Source organism: Hemitrygon akajei, chromosome 7 (assembly GCF_048418815.1).
Source record: "Hemitrygon akajei chromosome 7, sHemAka1.3, whole genome shotgun sequence".
Classification (NCBI taxonomy): domain Eukaryota; kingdom Metazoa; phylum Chordata; class Chondrichthyes; order Myliobatiformes; family Dasyatidae; genus Hemitrygon; species Hemitrygon akajei.
This window is the reverse complement of record NC_133130.1, coordinates 106,027,208-106,048,880: the sequence shown is the minus strand read 5'-3', so window position 1 is coordinate 106,048,880 and position 21,673 is coordinate 106,027,208. Positions and strand designations below refer to the sequence as shown.

General features: G+C 42.6%; 1 protein-coding gene across 5 annotated transcripts in view; it reads left to right on the top strand.

Annotated features, from left to right (window-relative positions):
• The window catches only part of LOC140730762 (solute carrier family 22 member 2-like), a 50,382-nt gene that overhangs the window by 4,509 nt on the left and 24,200 nt on the right, over nt 1-21,673 (top strand). For all 5 annotated transcript variants that reach the window (XR_012099673.1, XM_073051623.1, XM_073051620.1 and 2 more), the window contains exons 2-6: nt 2,148-2,251; nt 2,345-2,499; nt 7,201-7,369; nt 7,922-8,036; nt 8,773-8,879. Coding sequence is in view for 4 of the 5 variants with exons in the window: in XM_073051623.1 (XP_072907724.1) it covers nt 2,148-2,251; nt 2,345-2,499; nt 7,201-7,369; nt 7,922-8,036; nt 8,773-8,879 (650 nt within the window). In the remaining variant the exon portion in view is untranslated. The remainder of the gene's footprint in view (nt 1-2,147; nt 2,252-2,344; nt 2,500-7,200; nt 7,370-7,921; nt 8,037-8,772; nt 8,880-21,673) is intronic.

Here is a 21,673-nt window from a genome sequence, read left to right as displayed (position 1 = left end):
TGGAGCCTCAGCCCTTGAGCCTGCTCAGTGGGGCTGAGATTGTTGCTCCCTGTGAGGATGAGCAGCCGGACTGTGGCACCACGGTAGTGTAGCGGTTAACGCTTCTTACGGACAGCGTCATAATTGAACTTGGAGTTCTGAGCTGTAGAAGCATTGCACTGTGCTATACCCCTGTCTACGAGGGGTGATTGATAAGTTCGTGGCCTAAGGTAGAAGGAGATGAGTTATACAGCTCTCGTTACATGCATGTGCAGTTCAGCTCTTTGAGTGTGTAACGCTTGGGGCTAATGGCGTGTGTTTGTCTAGGGGAAAAGCCATCCACCCATCCAGATCGTGTCTCCCGTTTGCGCAGACGCGGTGTAATGCACACTGGAACAAACTCGCACATACAATATCAGACAGCACACAATGTACGTTTTACGGATTACACTTTATAAATCTTACTAGAACTAGGTAATTAATAGTGATACAATAGAAAAAGAAAGAAAAAGGCACCAAAACTTATCAAAGTTCAATCAGTTCGTGCACAAAACTTATCAAAGTTCAATCAGTTCGTGCACAAAACTTATCAAAGTTCAATCAGTTTGTGCACAACTGTTGGAGCTCAATTATCGAAGCCTTCCGTCCCCATTCGATCTTTTCCGACCTCCTCGACCCGCCGCATGGGACCAACCTCGGTGGTCGGCCAGAGCGTGTCTGGGACGTCCTTCTTTTTTGGTTCTCCTCCCGAAAAGCCCACCACTGACTCCAGGTTCCCACACATACAGAGAGAACAACATCGCGTCCATTGGTTAGTTCCTGTGTTATTAATAATTATAACCCAAACATTCCAACTAAACAGAGCATTACCTCATCAGATACATGCACAGAAGCCATTTCATTTTAATGCCACAGCAAAGCCATTTTATATATGCAGTTAACATTACAGTGAATAATCTGAGAACCCTACAAGTGATTATGCAGAAAGTTTGAAGTTAATAACTCATCTCCTTCTACCTTAGCCACAAACTTATCAATCACCTCTGCTGTGGACACTTTCTGGAGGTCCAAGATCCGTATGCTCCATGACCTCTGGACTAAGTGTGTAACTGTAGGAGGGGACTATGTTGAGAAATAAATGTGCTAGGTTTTCTAAAATGGACTCCTTCTACCTTAGGCCATGAACTTATCAATCACCCCTCGTAGACCCCTCATAATTTTGTACTCTCCTCTCAATCTCCTCTGCTCTATGAATAAAGTCCTAACCCTACTCAACCTTTCCCTACAACTCAGGACCTTAAAGCCCGGCAACATCCTTGTAAATTTTCTCTGCACTCTTTCAATCTTATTGATATCTGAGTTAGAGCTAAGTGAGCAGACTGCACACATTCCTCCAAATTAGGCCCCACTAATGTCTCATATACAATTTCAATAACATCCCAACTTCTGTACTTAATACTTTGTTTTATGAAGGCCAATGTGCCAAAAGCTTTCATTATGACCCTATAGACCTGTGGTGTCACTATCAAGGAAACATAGGTTGGTATTCCCAGATGCCACTGTTCTCCTGCACTCCTCTGTAACCTACGCTCGCCGTGGACGTCCTACCCATGTTTGTCCTTCCAAAGTGCAACACCTCACAATTGTCTGCATTAATTCCATCTGCCGTTTTTCTAGCTGGGCCAGATCCCACTACAAACTCTGACAGCCTTCCTCAATGTCCACTATGATCTGATCTTGGTGTCATCTGAAAATTTGCTGACCCAGTTAACCACATTATCATCCAGACTGTTGATATAGATGGCAAACAACAATAGACCCAGCACCGATCCCTGCGGCACACCATTAGTCACGGGCCTCCAGTCAGACAGGCAACTGTACTACCACGTTCTAGCTTCTCCAGTGAAGCCATTATCTAATCCTCAATGCCAAGCGACTGAGCCTTCTCGACCAACCTGCCATGTGGAGATTTGTCAAAGGCCTTGCTTTTGTTTGAACATATTTCACAGAATCCTTAAACACAGGCAAATGGCCTGTCCCTTTCTGTAAAACCCAAACGTCTTTACCCTTTGCATTTGGGAGATGTTGGCACCTCTATCAGCTTAGGTTGGCACGTGGCTGTGGAACCTGTGTGTTTCAGTGATGTTATTTGTGTAATTCCACAACAGTTCGAGCTGGTGTGTGCCGATGCCTGGAAGGTGGGCCTCCCTCAGGCTTGTCTCAACCTGGGCTTCATGTTTGGAACGATAATCATGGGCTATGCAGCAGACATGTACGTATAGACCAACGCGGGCCTCATACATTGTGTTGGCTCTGGGCACGGGAGTGGGATACTCACCATTCTGTCCACAACTTCTCCCTGCAGATTCGGCCGCAAGTCCTGCTTCTTGTTTGCAACTTTTGTGACCGTGGCCTCGGGTCTCCCGCTGGCCTTTGTTCCAAGCTACCCCTGGTTTGTGATTCTGCGCACTCTACAGGGGGTCTTCAGTCGGGGAGGATACCTGTCTGCCAACATCTTAAGTAAGAACCTTGCTCCGTGATACGTAGATGTGAGGGATCCTCAGCAGATGATGACAATTCTGAAAAGCAAATTACTGCAAACTGAAATTTAAAAAAAAAACAGAAAATGCTGGAAATACTCAGCAGGTCAGGCAGCATCAATTGAGAGGGAAAACATTTTAAAAGTTGTAGATCATTGACTCTGTCTGAACTCCTTTAATCACTGCTGAATTTTATAAAGGGAAAATGGTGTGGTTTTATTTTTTATTATAGTCCAATAGTAAGTAAACTGGATAATATGATTTCAAATCCCAGTGATGCACATTGGGCTGAGGTATGTTTCTTTCAAAACAAAACTTGATTTATCATAAAATACACATTGGATTGCGGTTAATTGGGACACATTGGGACCAGTACATTTTGGCCCAGTTAAACGGCAGTCACAATTAGCTGAAGTTTCATGAAAATAGCTAAAAAGGTATATAAAAAGACAAACTACCACTTAAATAACAAATTGCGTATTTAAATGAAATACGGAAGAAATTAGAACACTACCATTGCTACTATAAAACTGCATATTACTGCCTATCAGCAGAGGAACTCATCGGCTGTACACTGCTGTCCGGGGGTGGGGGCAGCACCTCTAATGAAGGGGCTTGTCTGGAGCAGCTCACTCACCCATGGTCCCCTGCTCTCACCTGCGGCAGCAAGTAACTACTTGCGTGCAACAGCAGACACACTCTTGTTACACCTCTTCTACAGACAGGCTAAACCTGGTGAGGGTAACTGGCAGGCCTCGTTCCCCAGTGAAATTGAGACATGCCTGTCCTAGCACGCAAGTCAGATCTAATGGACTGGGTTGATGAGAATCGATAGTGAAATCCAACTGTCAAGGTGGCTTCATGGAGAGCTAAGGACATGACATGGCACAGAAAACGTTGTGGTTATCCACTGCACCCAAACTGTAGCTAGTGTCGATACTCACACCTCTAGACTTGGACCCCTGAGGTTGAGAGAGTGGAACTGTCCCAGTGCAATGGCTTTTCCTCTTCAAAAACTCTCACTGGCATCGTCAGATATGACAGGTAACCAACACACTGCCATTATATTTTGATCGACTGTAACTGAACTAAGTCAACGCAGTCACTTACTGCGGATTGTTGGCTGGCTTCATATGATGCCTTTGATGATTGCATCCTCCAGATCTTCACCATTTAAGATAATTGTCGATACCTTCAAATTCTTCATAGTTTCCAACTTGTTGAAGTAGTGAAACCGTTTAATTTTTCACTCCCGTCCGTTCTGTATCTCCAAGCCTGAATGCTTGAAACTGCAGTGAGCAAAACAATTCTAAATTGTCTTACTGCTTATTTCTTGCTAAGTTCAGTGACAAAGATAACTACTTTTTGAACACAGACGCACGCAATGCCACTATTTCAAAACTGTCTGCTCTAGGCGTGGTGTAGACCACAAAAGGTCACACAAAGTACACTAGTTAGAAACGGTTCAGCAACAGTCTTCTGTCCCAATTAAACAGCAAAGTGTCCCAAATAAACAAAGGGAATTCCAACTATTTTCTAGATTAGTTTTTGTTTTTTTCAGAGTAATCCCAAGTAAGTGGCTGCCCTTATTAACCAATGGACTGAATAAACATAATCCACCGAATATACAAAAGGAAAAAAGGTGCAAAAACCTTTTTACATTCTTTAGGCCTTCCATTCTAAAACATCAGAGATGTCCTCCTCTTTCAAATAATGGTGTTTCTCTTCCACCACCATTGATGCTGATTGACACGCTTTTCTTCCATATCCTGTACATCATCCTCCTGCCTTCATAACAAGGGGTGGGTTCCCCTTCCCCTTACCTACCACCCTATCAATCTCCATATCCAGCACATTGTTCTCTTTAACTCCTATCATCTCCAACGGATCCTACCACGAAATGCATCCTTCCATCTCCCCCCAACTCTCCGTCATCCATAGGGATCGCTCTCTACATGACACCCTTGTCCACTCATTTCCCCCACCCTCAACTGATCCACCACCTGGCACTTACCCCGGCAAGCAAGGCAAATGCTACACCTCCTCCCTCACCACCATTCAGGGCCAGAAACAGTCCTTCCAGGCAAGGGGACACTGAGAGTCTGTTGGGGTCATCTGGCGCTGCCTCCTCTGCATTGATGCAATGTGGACTGGGGGAATCCTTGGTCGAGTGCCTTTGCTCTGCCCACTGTAATAGGAAGGACCTCCCTGTTGGCTCCCCATTCCCATTCTGACACAACCTGTCCATGGTCTCCTCTACTGCCATGATGAGACTAAGATCAAGTTGGAGGAGCAGCACCTCCGGTAGCCTCCAACCTGATGACATGAATATCACTTTCTAACTTCCAATAATTACCCCTTGCCCTTTCTCTCTTTTTCCATTCCTTTTTCTGGGTCTCTTCTCACCCCATCTCTTCTCCCCACCTTCCCATCTTCTCCCTCTGATGCCCCTCCTCCTTTCTTTTCTTCCACTGTTTACTCTCCTCTGCTATTGAATTCTTTCTTCTTCGACCTTTTACCTCTTCCACCTATCACCTCCCAGCTTCTTATTTTGTCCCCCCAAACAACTTTCCCCCTCACCAGGTCTCATCTATCACCTGCCGGCTTCTCCTCCACCCCCCCCCCCCACCTTCTTATTCTGCTTCCTGCCCCTTCTCTTCCCGATGAAGGGTCTCAACCCAAATAATTATTGTTTATTTCCCTTCAGAGATGCTGCCTGATGAATTAAACTAATCCCTTCTAACAACACAATATCCCCATCCCTCCATTCTTTGCACATTCATGTGCCTTTCTAAGAGCCTCTTAAATATCCCTATCATATTTGTCTCCAAAGCCACCCCTGGCAATGAATTTCAGGCACTCACCACTCCTTGTAAAGAACTTGCCCTTGACATCTCCTTTGAATTTACCCCTCTCATGCCCTTCAGTAATGGATATTTTGACCCTGGGAAAAGATACCTGCTGCCTACCCTCTATCTATGCCATTTATGATCCTTTAAACTTCTATTAGATCTCAACTGAGCCTCCAACCAACAAGTTAGCCCCAGATTCCCTATAATCATGTGGACTGTGATTCACTGCCTAATCCCATCCAGTCAGGTGACTGATCCCCAACCAGTCATGTGACTGGTGACCCAGTGGCTGATTGCCCTTTTAGTCAATAAACAATAGACAATAGACAGTAGGTGCAGGAGTAGACCATTCGGCCCTTCTAGCCAGCACCACCATTCACTGTGATCATGGCTGATCATACACAATCAGTACCCCATTCCTGCCCTCAATAGACAATAGACAGTAGGTGCAATCATGTGACTGGTGCCCACTCCCAGTCATTCACAGAGCCCAGAGCTCATGCTTTAAGTTCGTTCAACCACCATGTATACCACCAAACAAGGCAACCTTTCTCTGGACCAAGATGCTCACCACAGTACATATAACTCACACATAACACGTGAAGAGATAGTACCAGAAGTCAATTAACAACTATTAAAATATATTCTAGAATATTGATATTTAGCATGTGCATTTACGACATAAATTAATTGAATTGAATTGACTTTATTTCTTACATCCTTCAAATACATGAGGAGTAAAAATCTTTACGTTATGTCTTTATCTAAACGTGCAATGTGCAATCATAATAATTTATAGTAAATAGAACAGTCAATGTAATATAGACTACACTCAAATCAGCGTGAGTTCATCAGCCTGATGGCCTGTTGAAGAAGTTGTCCTGGAGCCTGTTGGTCCTGGTTTTTATGCCGCGGTACCACTTCCCGGATGGTAGCAGCTGGAGTAGATTCTGGTTGGGGTGACTTGGCTCTCCAGTGATCCTACAGGCCCTTTTTACACACCTGTCCTTGTAAATGTCCTGAGTCATGGCAAGTTCACAACTACAGATGCGCTGGGCTGTCCGTACCACTCTCTGCAGAGTGAACAGTGTAACATTGCTGGTGTTCCATATGTGATGAGACCTGGGAGGTGGCAGGGAAGTTATTAGTCTCACAAACTGGGGGGAAGAAGCTGTTTCCCATCCTAATACTGCTTGTCCTAATGCTACAGTACCTTCTGCCTGATGGTAGGGGTCAGAGAGATTCTGGAGTGGATGGCAGGGATCTCTGACAATGCTGAGTGCATTGATAGAGAGAGAGAGTTAAATGGAGCTACTAGAAGTTGCCCAAAGTATGGTTCTAATCCTTCTGCAGATCATTCGTGAATGTGACGATGGGACCTGGAATTTGGAAGCACCAGGTCCCACCATTTGTTGACTTTCTACTCTTAATCTTCTCCGCCATGGTATCAACAAGAATGTTGAAATACTTGTTAAATCTAACACTGAGCAAGAATAAGTAATCCAGGCACCTCAAAGACTATTAAGTTGTTCAAGGATAGTCGTGGGCCCATCCCTAAGAACAGTTGTGGTGGGGGAAATGGGAATGAGTATAAATGCCTTGAACTAGTGTTGTGGCAGGCAGATTATAACTAGTGCTGGAAGCGGCAGTGAGGTTGGTAACCGAGCTACCTCACAGTGGCTCAGGTGGATACCAGTCTCATCCTGGAGAGGCTCAAGGTTCACTCTCTCTCGGCCAGGTGCGGGAGGGGTGGAGGGATGGTGGGGGTTCTCTCTGGATCCATTTCACTGCCGCCTGTCAGCTCCGCACACCCCCAATTTCTCTTACAGTGACAGAACTGGTTGTGCCCAAACACAGGAAGCAGGCAGGGATTGTGAACCAGATGGCGTTCAGTATCGGGATCATGGTCCTTCCGGCAGTGGCCTACTCAGTTCCGGCCTGGAGAAGCCTGCAGCTCATCATCACCATCCCAAACATTCTCTTCCTCACCTACTACTGGTAATGCACGAGGAGGGGTGGGTACGATTGGTAACGTGGGGGGAGTGTCTTCACTATTGGCAATCTTGTGGTAAGTTACTAATGATAGTGCCTGGTGAATGTGTGATGGGGCATTTGGTAGCTCTGGTAATGCCCAGGAGGGAGCAGCTGTTAACCAGTGGTAACTTTGAGGAAGGACAGGCTGCTGATATTGCCTGTTGAGGTTGACTACTTAATCCTAGTGAAGCATGAGGTGGTTGGGATGTTACCAATATTTTCTCGGGTGGTTTTGTTTGAACTACTGAAACATTCTGAAAGTTATTAGTTAATATTGGTAATGCCTAGTGTGTGGCTGGTTACCACTGGCAATGTCTGATGGGAGAGGCTAGTCACCACTAGTAACATCTGGTTGGGATGACTGGTGACCTGGTATTTTCTGATTGGGACATTGGTGACTTGGGTGGGGAGATTGGTTACCATTAATGACATCTGAGGAGATTGCTAGTTGACTCAGGTAGTCTCTGGCTTGGGTGATTGTTACCACTGCTCACTCGGGATGTGTGATGTTGGCAGGCTGATCCCCGAGTCTCCCAGGTGGATGTTGTCCCGGGGGAAGGAGGCGGAGGTGATGAAGGTTCTCCAACAGGTGGCAGCGAGGAATGGGTCCTGCCTGACCCGGACGGCCCAGGTCAGTGTTGTGGGAGGGGATGTTCACAAGCTTCTTTAGCATGGGGAGGTCTGGTGGCTCCTAGTCACTGAAGAACAGGGTGGGTGCAGAGACCGATAATGGGAGACCCCATGGAAACATCCCAGCTTCTCGTTCAGGGCTCTGCTGGGGATTTTACAGAAGCTTTGTACCAAATTGGGTCTTCTGTGGTGGGATCTGCCTCCTGTTCCAGGATGGTTGCGATCGTGAACCCCACCCCCCCCCCCCCATACCCGCCACACTGGCTCCCATCATGCACAGATCAGCCACAGCTACAGCAAAGGTGTGTCTCCGAGTCATGGGTGGGCCGATCCAGCGACGAGTTCATCACGTCGGACAGGGCTGGACCCCCCACCCCCAGCGAGGCTGACGGGGAAACCCACCTCTCCTCTCGCCAGTGCGAAGGGCTGACCCATCCCACCATCTGGAGAGACGGGATGGCCTACGCCACCCACCACATCTAGGGGAGACAGAGTGACTCACCCCAACATCCGGGGACCCACAAAGTGCTGGGAATCTCTCCTTACGCGACACGGCAAGTATTTGGCGTCGGCCAGGTTGTGGGTTGGTATAGGAGGACATTCGACTTCACACCCCTACACCAACCATTCTTTGTAAAGTTGTTGTCCCCTGGGGTGGTGCACACGTTCCTCAGAACTTCAGGCATGTTCCCTTTCACCGCTGTCCCACTAATGCCTGAGCGTCTGTCTCCTTTCAGACCATTACGGTGGAGGAGAGTGACGGACGGGTGACCCGACCGTCTGTACTGGACCTGTTCAGGACCCCGCGGATGAGGAGACACACTCTCATTTTGATGATGAACTGGTAAGATTAAGAGGTCAAAGTGGCCGTGCAGAGGGTTCAGGGGTTCCATGCAGAAAGGGGAACGAATTGAACCCTGATCACGATTGCTGGTGCTGTAAAGTGTTTTGCTGGCCCTGCTGCTGCTACTGTGTTCTGTGACTGGATGATGTCAAACAGCGGCAGAACTCTGCTTCTCTGTCACTCTGGCCAAACCCATGTTACTAAGCTGCATTTTTTACCCAAAGGGTGGTGAATCTGTGGAATTCATTGCCACAGATGGCTGTGGAGGCCAAGTCATTGGGTATATTTAAAGCAGAGCTTAGTAAGGTCTTGATTAGTAAGGGAGTCAAAGATTAAAGGGAGAAGGCATGAGAATGGGGTTGGGAGGGCTAATGAATCATTCAGGTTTATTTATCACATACGCATCGAAACAGACAGTGAAATACATCATTTGTGTTAACAATGACGTACTGGGGGCAGCCCTCAAGTATCACCACACCTTCTGGTACCAACAGAGCAGCTGTGATTGCAGTGAGAAAAGATTACAGATACTGGAATGGGATTGTCCTGTAAACCAGCATAGATTTGATTGGCCAGATATTCTCTTAAAACATGAGGAATTTTGAAATACGTCCTGATTATCATCTTGTAATATGATTAAGGAGTTAATGGCAGGCTGAAAATGGATAAATTAAAATCTCGGTGAAATGTAGTTCTGCTGTCCCATTTAATTGGGTTACAAGATCTGCATTATTTGGATTTTGTTCTTAATATGTCAGCAGTTACAATTTTGGTTAATAATTACTTATCGTTGAGTGTGGTAAAAGTTCACTGAATTTGTTATACTCAGGTTTTGAAGAAATTGGTGGCAAGCACTATGTGTGTGCAATGTGAAATAAGCCAAAAAATTATAGGCCAGTGAGCCTGGCGACAGTAATTTGTCAGTTATTGGAAAGTATTCTAAGAGACCAGATATATGAGTATTTGTGGTACTGTGTTAAGACTGCTGAACAGATCCTGACCCGGATCTGGGCCGTATCTTCCAAATATCTGGACCTGACTTGCACTACTTTACTTTCCCTTTTCTATTTTCTAATTATGATTTATAATTTAAATTTTTATTATATTTACTTCGATTTGTACTTCAGGGAGCACGAAGCGCAGAAACAAATATCACTGTGATGTTTGTACGCTCTAGTATCAATTGGTGACAATAAAGTATTTGTATTGTATTTGTATTTGGACAGACAGGAATTGATTAGGGATAGTCAACATGGCTTTGTGCATGATAGGTCATGTCTAATGTATTTTACAGTGTCTTTCAAGGAGATAACCAAGGAAAATTGATGAAGGAAAGGCAGTGGATGTAGTCTACATGGACAATAGCAGGGCCTTTGACAAGATCCCACATAGGAGGTTGGTCAAGAAGGTTTGGTCACTTGGCACCAGGGTGAGGTAGTAATTTGGATTCAATGTGATGAGTTGTATGCTGCCGGGATTGGTGCTGGGTCTGTTGTTGTTTGTCATCTATATCAACGATCTGGATGATAATGTGGAAATGTGATCAGCAGGTCTGTGGATGACATCAGGATTTGGGGTTTAGTGGACGGCGTCAACGAGAAAGGCTATCAAAACTTGCAGAGGGATCTGGACCAGGTGGAAAAATGGGCTGAAAAATGACTGATGGAATTTAATGTAGACAAGTGTGAGGTGTTGCACTTTGGGAGGCCAAGCTAGGGTAAGAATTGCACAGTGAACGGTAGAACAAAGGGATCTGGGAATATAGATCCATAATTCCTTGAAAGAGGCATCACAGGTAAATAGAGTCATTAGGAGAGCTTTAGGCACATTGATCAATGTATTGAGTACAGGCTGGGATGTTATGTCGAAATTGTATTATACGTTAGTGAGGACTAATTTTGAGTATTGAGTGCAGTTCTGGTCACCTACCTACAGGAAAGGTATCAATGACATTGAAAAAGTACAGAGAAAATTTACAAGCGTGTTGCCAGGATTGAGGACCTGAGTTATAGGGAAAAGTTGAATAGGTTAGGACTTCATTAAAACGAGGTGAGTTTGGATAGAGGTTTACACAGTTATGAGAGGAATAGATTGACAGGAGTTCATTGGTGGCCCAAGTGTAGAGGGAGGGACACAGACCCAGAATGAACAGTTCACTGAGTTTTAATAAGAACTGTTCAGAACAAAGGGAAATAATAAATGTTAGGTCAAATTCACTAAAAACTAACACCATCACCACAGCTCATAGAACTGAATTAATACAGTTCCATTAACAGCATCTAACTAAATCACTGATTTTCTTTCTTGGAATGTGGACTAAGGTAAGCAGGGACTGTTATTGCTGTGCTTCAATCAAGACTGAAAGAAAAGGAAAGGAGGTAAACACAATTACAAAGAAACCTAACTGGCTGGAATGTCTGCATTCTCACATGCGTGATTGCCATCTTCTTTCAGCTGTCCACAGCAGTGTCCACAGTTGTGACAGGACCTCCCTCTCTAGGTGCGTCTACTGAGGCACCAGAGGTCTGTGCCCACTGGAAGTCCCGGATGAGATTCTTGTCTAGGATGTGTCAAGCCGGGACCCAAGAACATTCCTCTAGGCCACACCCCTCCCAATCAGCGGGCTCCTAGACACTGCCCCGTACCCAGTGAGAAGCCAGGACGCACCAGCCAGACTAGTCAAGGAACCCGTCCACTAAGCGGGTGGGAAGAGAGGGAGAGAGACTGGAGTAAGGGCAGAGGAAGTCACTGGCTTGTGCTGGGGAACATGGAACACTGGGTGAATCTTCATGGATATTGATAGACATAGACTATGGGAGGCTCTGTTGATAACCAACTCAACTACAAATATTCTCATGTAATGTGAGGTCAGCTTGCAGTCTCAACTCTCAATGAAACTTCTCTAAATGCCAGCCAGACTTTTCCCCTCGGCTTGTGAGACCTCAGTTGCTGGCGAAGACGATCAGCCTGTTAGGCATACTGTCTCTGGGTGCATAGCAGAGAAGTCCGGACCCATCTCCATGTCTGCTTGGAGCACTGGGCCAAGTGTTCAGCAGCGGTCAGGGAAGAGTAGTGGCAGGAATCCCGTGTGCCATTCAAAGGGGAACATGCTAGTGGAGGAGGCAACTGCAGAAAATCTCTGCCCAAACCGGTTGGGTGCTCCAGGATGTGGGGTTGGAAGATGCAGGTCAGAGCAGAGATGTCACCAACTCCTGAATTACTCTCTGTCTGGCCATTAGATCGGGTGGTGGAAAGCTGGTGAGAGACTGGCTGTGGCTCCCAAAAGAGAACAGAAAGCCTCCCAAAACCGGGAGGTGGTCCTTGATCAGACACTATCTCCTGCGGGAAACCTGAACACATGCTGAACCATGAGGGTGGGAATCTCACAAGTTGATGGGAGCTTGGGGAGAACAATGAAGTGGGCTGTCTTGGAGAACTGGTCCACAACTAGCAGAGTGGTGGTGTTCCCGTCTGACGGAGTGGGACCAGCGATGAAATCCACCGAGTGGTGGGACAAGGGCATGTGACACCTTGTTCTGTGCACACGCAGGACAGGGAAAGAGATCTTGGGAAATAAATGGCCACCAAAATCAACTCTTTATAAATTCCAGCATGAATGGAATCCCCGAGTGGCCAACCAGACAGGAAGAGTGCCCCCCTCCAACATTGTGGGACGCACAGTTGCAGGGACAAACCGCTGGTTGGGAGGTCCCCCACCTGGACCTGGATCTGAATGTTGGGCTGCTTTCCTTTCCCCAGATCACGGCAGCAGCCATACGTGTATGGGGAAGGATGGGCTCTTGATTGGCTTTGCCTACAGAGGTGTCAAACTCGTGGGAAAGAGCATCAGCCTTGGTATTCTTGCTGCCAGTATTGCAGGTGAGGGTGAAATTGAACAGGCTTGACAGGAGTTGAGTCCCTTGGTGTCACAACTGTAGGAAAAGCTTTTGTGATTTATGATTTGTAATTTGACCAGCTTGGACAGATATCTTGTTCAGTCTGTTATTGTGCTATATGACTCTATAGCAGTGTAAGAAGCTAAAGAGGGTCATAGAAGGAGAGGGGTAAAGATGAATGAAACTGAAGGCTAATGTCTTTTAGAATGCCAAGGGAGGATGGGCGGAGGTGACGGGGATGGTGATAATACTCCAGTGGATCTTCTCCTCAGGTATTACTGCCTCACTCTCTCTCCATCAACACCCACTGCCTTTGCCCAGGCAATCACTGCAGCTACTGTACATCTCCTGCTCTTTCGCCTCTGCCCACCCATGGCTCAATCAGTCCCTTCAGGTGAAGCAGCGATTCCCTCGCACTTCTCCCAATCTAGTGACCTGCTTTCAGTGCTCACAGAGTGGTCTCCTCTACATTAGAGAACCAAGCACAGACTGGGTGATCACACGGAGATCCCCTGCTTCAGGTCCAGGAGGGATCTGAGTCTTCAGTCTTCTGTCCTTCATTTTGCTGTCTCATTCCCACACTGATATTACTGTCTTTACCAACAAACACAAGCACTCCACCCTCTGGCTTTGCACATTACAGCCTTCCCAATTCAACAGCATTCAATAATTAAAGGTAAGCACTTCTATTTCTGATTCCAGTGATCCTGGAATTTCCCTGCGGTAAATATCCCATTTATATATCCAAAGGGTTAAATACAGTTCCTCTTACTGGGGAAAGATGTGGAATAATGCTCTGCAGGGGCACATGCTCAGAGCACCAATGATCCTGTCAGAATTTGGCAGAGACTGTAAGTGACAGGCAATGGATTACTACAATTAATTGGGGAAGATTCAGAACAAAATACATGGGCCTGTTCACACACTTCCGGAATGGATGTAAGGGAACAAATCTTACACAAAAAGCAGGCAGACCCAGGTGTAAATGCTGGCATTCACTTTCTGACTGCGAAGCAGTTGGAAGCTCCTATACGTTGCATACAATTTCAAAAACCTGAACTCCCTCTTATATGTGAAGTATGATATATACACCATGGAGGGATTGTTTACAGAGTCTCTGTGGGTGGAGGTTAGGAACAGGAAGGGGTCAATAACTTTACTGGGTGTTTTTCATAAGCCGACCATTAGTAACAGGGATATCGAGGAGCAGATAGGGAAACAGATCCTGGAAAGGTGTAATAATAACAGAGTTGTGATGGGAGATTTTAATTTCCCAAATATTGATTGGCATCTCCTTTGAGCAAGGGGTTTAGATGGAGTGGAGTTCGTTAGGTGTGTTCAGGAAGGTTTATTGACACAATATGTAGATAAGCCTACAAGAGGAGAGGCTTATACTCTCTAATCTCTAATAAATGAGTGATTCTGATCGGGAAAGATGGTTTTCGATTCCTTAAACCAGGGTTAGTCTCTGGCTATTGGTGTAGGGTTATCCTATACTTCATATTTAAGTTAAAGTGTGCTTTCGTTATATTAATCGTTCTGTCTCATACACTTTAACCACTATACCATATTTTTGACTACTATTTTTGTTCCCTTGAAGGTGTATTTTTAACCTTTCGAAGGGAATTTTTTTTATTATCAAGATGGTAGTTTTTTGCAAAATATTCTTGGTTTTCTTTAAGATGGCGTTATTGTTTCTTTTTTCGTCTTCTTCCTATAATGCATCGCTTATCATAGTTTAAGTACTTCTTGATTTGTTTGGGTTATAACCCGATTTATAAACTTTTAGTGATTATACTCTTTTTTTTTTACAACTAAGCATATTAAGAAGCACAGATTTTAGTATTGCGATCATAATTCTTAAAGTTGGGGTGGTTTTTTTTCATATATCCTTTAAACATGGAGTGGTCCGCCGCTGATATGGGGGTAGATTTAGTCTCATTTTTTCCTTTTTTTAGCCATATTTTGGCTTTTTTTCTTTTTCATGTGGGGGTGGGGGTTGGTCTGTTTTCCTTTTTTATTTTTTTTTATCAATTTGTTTTAGTTTTTTCACTCGGGCTGTTCTTGAACTACAAATATGTCTACGATGTCGTCACTTCCGGGTCCGCTCTTTATTTTTGTTCCTCTTCCGGGTGCATGAGTTTATAATATGGTTAACCCTTTCTATACCAAAGGGATGACTTTAGAACCATGGCTCAAACCATTAACTTTGTGTCTTGGAATACTAATGGTTTAAACCATCCGATTAAACGAAAGAAGATTTTTAAAGTATTCCAAAGACTTAATGCTCATATCATTTTTGTACAAGAAACTCATGTGAGGAAGGAGGACAAATATCGCTTTTTTAGGTCTTGGCGGGGTCAACAGTACCATTCGAATTCGAATGCCAAAGTTAAGGGAGTTTCAATTTTTATTGACTCCTCTATTGCATTTGTTCAACATGATATCCTTTCGGATCCGAATGGTAGATTTTTGTTAATTACGGGTTTACTTTGTAATAAAAAGGTTGCTATGGTTAATGTTTATGCTCCAAATGTGGATTGTCCTGACTTTTTTAAGTCCTTATTTACTTCTTTACCTAATTTAAATGAATATAAGTTAATAATGGGTGGTGACTTTAATTGTTGTCTAAATCCTTTGATGGACAAATCTACATCTATACAGACTTTACCCAATAAGTCGGCCACTTGTATTAACTCCTTTTTGACTGATAATGGAGTTTTTGATATCTGGAGATTTCGTCATCCTAATGATAAGGAGTTTTCCTTTTTCTCACATGTTTATCACTCCTATTCGAGAATTGATTATTTTTTTATTGACTCTTGTTTTATTCCATCGGTAATTGGTTGTAATTATGATATTATAGCTATTTCTGACCATGCTCCATTAAAACTTTCTATTAATTTTATGGATACAGCTTTAAGTGCTAGACAATGGCGATTTGACTCTACCTTATTGCAAGAGCCGGACTTTATTAAATTTATGAAGGAGCAGATCGATTTCTTCTTTTCAACTAATTCCACGGAAGATATTTCTTGCGGAATACTTTGGGACACCTTTAAAGCGTATATACGTGGACAGATTATTTCTTACTCTGTTGGTCTGAGAAAATGCATTAAGAAGGAAACTCTTTTATTGGTTGATAAAATTAAGGAGATTGACAAGAAATATTCGACTACTCTTAGTAGGGAGCTTTACAAACAGAGGGTTGAACTCCAAATGGAACATAGTTTATTACTTACATCTCCGATTGAAAATCAATTAATGAAAACAAGATCTGATTTTTATATACATAGTGATAAATCGGGAAAACTGTTAGCTAGTCAGCTGAAGAATGTTTGGGTTAAACGTCAAATCACTAAGGTTCGTCAGCAGAATGGGGATTTGACAGTTAACCATGATGAGATAAATAAGTCTTTTCAAGACTTTTATACCTCCCCGTATCAATCTGAATTCCCTCAGGATCATAATACCATGTGTGATTTTCTTGGGAAATTGAATTTTCCAAAATTATCATCCGATGATCTTTCAGTATTAGATACTCCGTTCACGGATGCGGAAATTAAAGGGGTTATTTCCTCAATGAATTCAGGGAAAGCACCAGGTCCAGATGGGTATACAGTAGAATTTTTTAAATGTTTTTCTGCTACTCTCTCTCCTTGGCTATGCAAGGTTTTTGAAGAAGCAATTAGATTGGGGAATTTGCCACAATCTTTTTATAGAGCTTCCATTTCCTTAATACTGAAGAAAGATAAAGACCCTACTGACTGTGCATCTTATAGACCAATATCTTTATTGAATGTGGATTCTAAGATCTTTTCCAAGTTACAGGCTTCCAGGTTGGAGAAGGTATTATCCCAAATTATTTCGGAAGACCAAACCGGTTTTATTAAAAATCGCTATTCTTTTTTCAATGTTAGGAGATTACTGAATATTGTTTATACTCCTTCACATAACACTTCAGAATGTGTTATTTCATTAGATGCGGAGAAAGCATTTGATAGAGTTGAATGGCCTTACTTATTTTATGTGCTGGAGAAGTTTAATTTCAGTCCGACCTTTATTTCTTGGATTAAACTGATTTATCAAACTCCAGTAGCCTCGGTGTTTACTAATAATCAAAGATCTCCATTTTTTCGTTTATTTCGGGGCACTAGACAAGGTTGTCCTCTTAGTCCATTACTATTTAACATCGCTTTAGAACCTTTGGCAATTGCCATCAGAGAATCACAGGATATTTTGGGTATTAATCGTGGAACAGATATTCATAAGGTATCTTTGTACGCAGATGATTTATTATTATTCATCTCTAACCCTGAGAAATCTATTCCAACAGTCTTATCATTGTTGGCTCAATTTAGTGAGTTTTCTGGGTATAAGTTAAATCTTAATAAGAGTGAATTGTTTCCTTTGAATAGACAGGTCCCAAGCTATGATATTTTACCTTTTAAATTAGTTAATGATTCTTTTACTTACTTAGGGATTAAAATCACAAAAAACCATAAAGAATTATTTGGGTTTAATTTTCTACCCTTAATTGATCAGATTAAAGGATTGTTTACTAAGTGGTCACCATTATCTTTATCTCTGATAGGTAGGATTAATGCTATTAAGATGGTTATTTTACCTAAATTTTTATATATTTTTCAAGCGGTACCAATTTTTATTCCGAAATCCTTTTTTACTAATGTTGATTCAAAAATTTCCTCATATATATGGCAGAATAAAAATCCCAGGTTAGGTAAAACATACTTACAGAAGACAAAGAAGGAAGGTGGGTTGGCATTACCCAATTTCAGATTTTATTATTGGGCAGTTAATATTAGATATTTGTTATGTTGGTTGAAAGAATGGGATGGTCCTTTTGGCCCTCATTGGGTGAGTCTGGAAACTAAATCGGTATCAGGTTATGCTCTGGGTTCTATTTTAGGGACATCTCTCCCTTTTGCTCTTTCTAAATTGCCGAAACGAATTGACAACCCGATAGTTAAATATACCTTACGTATATGGTTTCAATTTCGGAAATTTTTCGGTTTGACTCAATTCGTTTTAAATAGTCCTATTGTAGCTAATTGTTTTTTTCATCCCTCAATTATAGATCAAGCTTTTTCGGCTTGGAAAACGAAGGGTTTATTAAGATTTTCCGACTTATTTTTGGACAATTGTTTTATGTCTTTTGAGCAATTATCTAATAAATATAATTTGCCTAGATATCATTTTTTTTAGATACTTACAGGTTAGGCATTTTTTAAGTACGGTACTTCCTACGTTTCCAAATTTTGTGTCTTCAGATATTTTGGAGAGTTTGTTTGAATTAAACCCTTTTCAAAAAGGGCTTATATCAAAACTTTATAATATAATTATGAAGATACGTTCAGTGCCCTTTGATAAGACCAAAAATGATTGGGAAAGAGAGCTCAATCTTATTATTCCTATTGAGAATTGGGATAAAATTCTTCAATTAGTTAATACATCATCTATATGTGCCAAACATTCATTAATACAATTTAAGGTTGTACATAGGGCCCATATGTCCAAGGATAAATTAGCTCATTTTTATTCTTATATAAACCCTATTTGTGACAGATGTCAATTAGAAATCGCGCCTTTAACTCAAATGTTTTGGTCATGTCCGCTTTTGAAAAAATATTGGAAAGATATTTTTGATATTATCTCTGCGGTACTGAACATCGATTTACAACCCCATCCTATTACCGCAATTTTTGGTTTACCGATGATGGACTCACTCCATTTATCTCCTTCCGCCTGTCGAATGATTGCTTTTCTTACTTTGATGGCTAGAAGATCTATTTTGTTGAATTGGAAGGAAATTAATCCTCCCACGGTATTTCATTGGCTGTCTCAAACTATGATATGTCTAAATTTAGAAAAAATTAGAAGTGCTGTATTTGATACTTCTATTAAATTTGAAAAGATATGGAGACCATTTATTCAATATTTTCATATGATGTAATATGGCCCTGTGCCAAGATTATTGGTTTTTTCAGCTTTAATTGTATGTATGTTGAGAGGATCGGAGTTGACGACATTGATGTTTATGTATTCTTGTGAGATACTATAAACAGCCCTTTTTTTCTCTCTCTTTTTCTTTAGTTTTTTTCTCTTTTTTTTTGTTTTCTTTTTTTTCCCCTTAGATATTAGATTAGTAGGTTAGTAATTTTGCATATATTTTTTTTTCTTTTTCTTTTTTTATATATTATATATTATGAAATATCTAGATTTACCTTGTTCATATATATACTATATGGTTCATGTTTTGGGAAAACTTATTTATACTGTATTCATTGCTTATGTATTCCTTCATGTGTAATGGGAATTTGTAAGTTTGTAAGCCCTTTATTAATATATTAACTGTATTTTGTTCATAATATTTTTAATACTAATAAAAAGATTGGGGAAAAAAAAAAGAAAAATTATAGACCAGTGAGTCTTACCTCAGTGGTTGGTAAATTGATAGAGAAGATCCTGGGAGGCAGGATTTATGAACATTTGGAGAGGTATAATATGATTAGGAGTAGTCAGCACGGCTTTGTCAAGGGCTGGTCGTGCCTTAAGAGCCTGATTTAATTTTTTGAGGATGTGACTAAACACATTGATGAAGGAAGAGCAGTAGATGTAGTGTATATGGATTTCAGCAAGACATTTGATAAGATACCCCATGCAAGGTTTATTGAGAAAGTAAGGAGGCATGGGATCCAAAGGGACATTGCTTTGTGGATCCAGAACTGGCTTGCCCACAAAAGGCAAAGAGTGGTTGTAGACGGGTCATATTCTGCATGGTGGTCGGTCACCAGTGGAGTGCCTCAGGGATCTGTTCTGGGACCCTTACACTTCATGATTTTTATAAATTACCTGGATGAGGAAGTGGAGGGATGGGTTAGTAAGTTTGCTGATGACGCAAAGGTTGGAGGTGTTGTGGATGGTGCAGAGGGCTGTCAGAGGTTACAGCGGGATATTGATAGGATGCAAAACTGGGCTGAGAAATGGCAGATGGAGTTCAACCCAGAGAAGTGTGAAGTGGTTCATTTTAGTAGGTCAAATATGATGGAAGAATATAGTACTAATGGTAAGACTCTTGGCAGTGTGGAGATTCAGAGGGATCTCGGGGTCCGAGTCCATAGGACGCTCAAAGCAGCTGTGGAGGTTGACTCTACGGTTAAAAAGGTGTATGGTGTATTGGCCTTCATCAACCATGGAATTGAATTTAGGAGTAATGTTGCAGCTATATAGGACCCTGGTCAGATCCCACTTGGAGTACTGTGCTCAGTTCTGGTCGCCTCACTACAGGAAGGATGTGGAAACCATTGAAAGGGTGCAGAAGAGATTTACAAGGATGTTGCCTGGGGAGCATGCCTTATGAGAATAGGTTGAGTGAACTCGGCCTTTTCTTCTTGGAGCGACGGAGGATGAGAGGAGACCTGATAGAGGTGTATAAGATGATGAGAGGTATTGATCGTGTGGATAGTCAGAGGCTTTTTGCCAGGGCTAAAATGGTTGCCACAAGAGGACACAGGTTTAAGGTGCTGGGGAGTAGGTACAGAGGAGATGTCAGGGTTAAGTTCTTTACGCAGAGAGTGGTGAGTGCGTGGAATGGGCTGCTGGCAATGGTGGTGGAGGCGGATACGATAGGGTCTTTTAAGAGACTTTTGGATAGGTACATGGATCTCAGTAAAATAGAGGGCTATAGGTAAGCCTAGTAATTTCTAAGGTAGGGACATGTTCAGCACAACTTTGTGGGCCGAAGGGCCTGTATTGTGCTGTCGGTTTTCTATGATTCTGTGTTAATATTCATGATACAAGCTGATTCATCATGTGTACATTGAAGCATACAGTGAAGTCTGTTTGTGTTTATGACTAACTCACCTGGGCCTGTGCTGGGAGCAGCCTGCAAGTGTCACCTCTGGCCTCCAGTGGACTTGCCCCCACATCCTGTAGGAAGTATGGTGGTGTGATCACTGGAGATGGGTCTGATGTCCTCCTCAGGGTTGTCTATCGGTGGCTGTAGAGGCCGATTCAGCCCACAATGTTGTGCTGGCCATGTAACCTACTCTAGAAACTGCCTAGAAGTTCCCTACAGCACAGCCCTCTATTTTTCTAAGCACAGCTCCCTCTTGAACAGATTTCCTCTGGGTTTATCTACCGAGTGTGATGTCTTCCCAACTTTTAGATGCAATGTTGAATTCCTTCAGGCTGATTTTCATGATGTATTTGAAACGTTTCCTTTGCCCACCAGGGGCTCGCTGATTCCTGATCTGATTGGAGATGGTTTTGTCTGGGATACTCTGGTGAGGGTGGAGATCACTCTTGTGCTTGGATTGACAGAGGGTTTAGTGGTTCAATCACCAATGCGTTCCTTACAGGGAATTGTGACCAACAAGGACTCTCTTCTTGGAAAGTTTAAATTGGTCAGAGGTGTAAAATCAGCTGAATTCTCCTCAAAGGTTAAGGCAATTAAGCAAATTAACACTGGGAGGATTATTATGCAAAGACTGAGAAACTGAGAGAAATTTACAGATCTTGTTTTACAGAAGGTCTTGGTCAGGATCAGAATTAGGTTTAATATCACTGGCTTGCTGGTGTATGTCATGAGATTTATTGGTTTGCAGCAGCAGTATATAATATAATATACTGCAATATATAATAAAATATATCAATTACAATTATATATATATATATGTAGTACTGTGCAAAAGTGCTCGGCACATATATGTAGCTAGGGTACTTAAGACTTTTGCACAGTACTGTAGTAATTTTATGTATTGCACTGTACTGCTGCTGCTAAACAAAAATAAATTTCATGACGTACGTGAGTGATAATAAACCTGATTCTGATATGGGTTTCTATTGTGGACTGAGAGTGGTAAGGGGGCAGGAAGA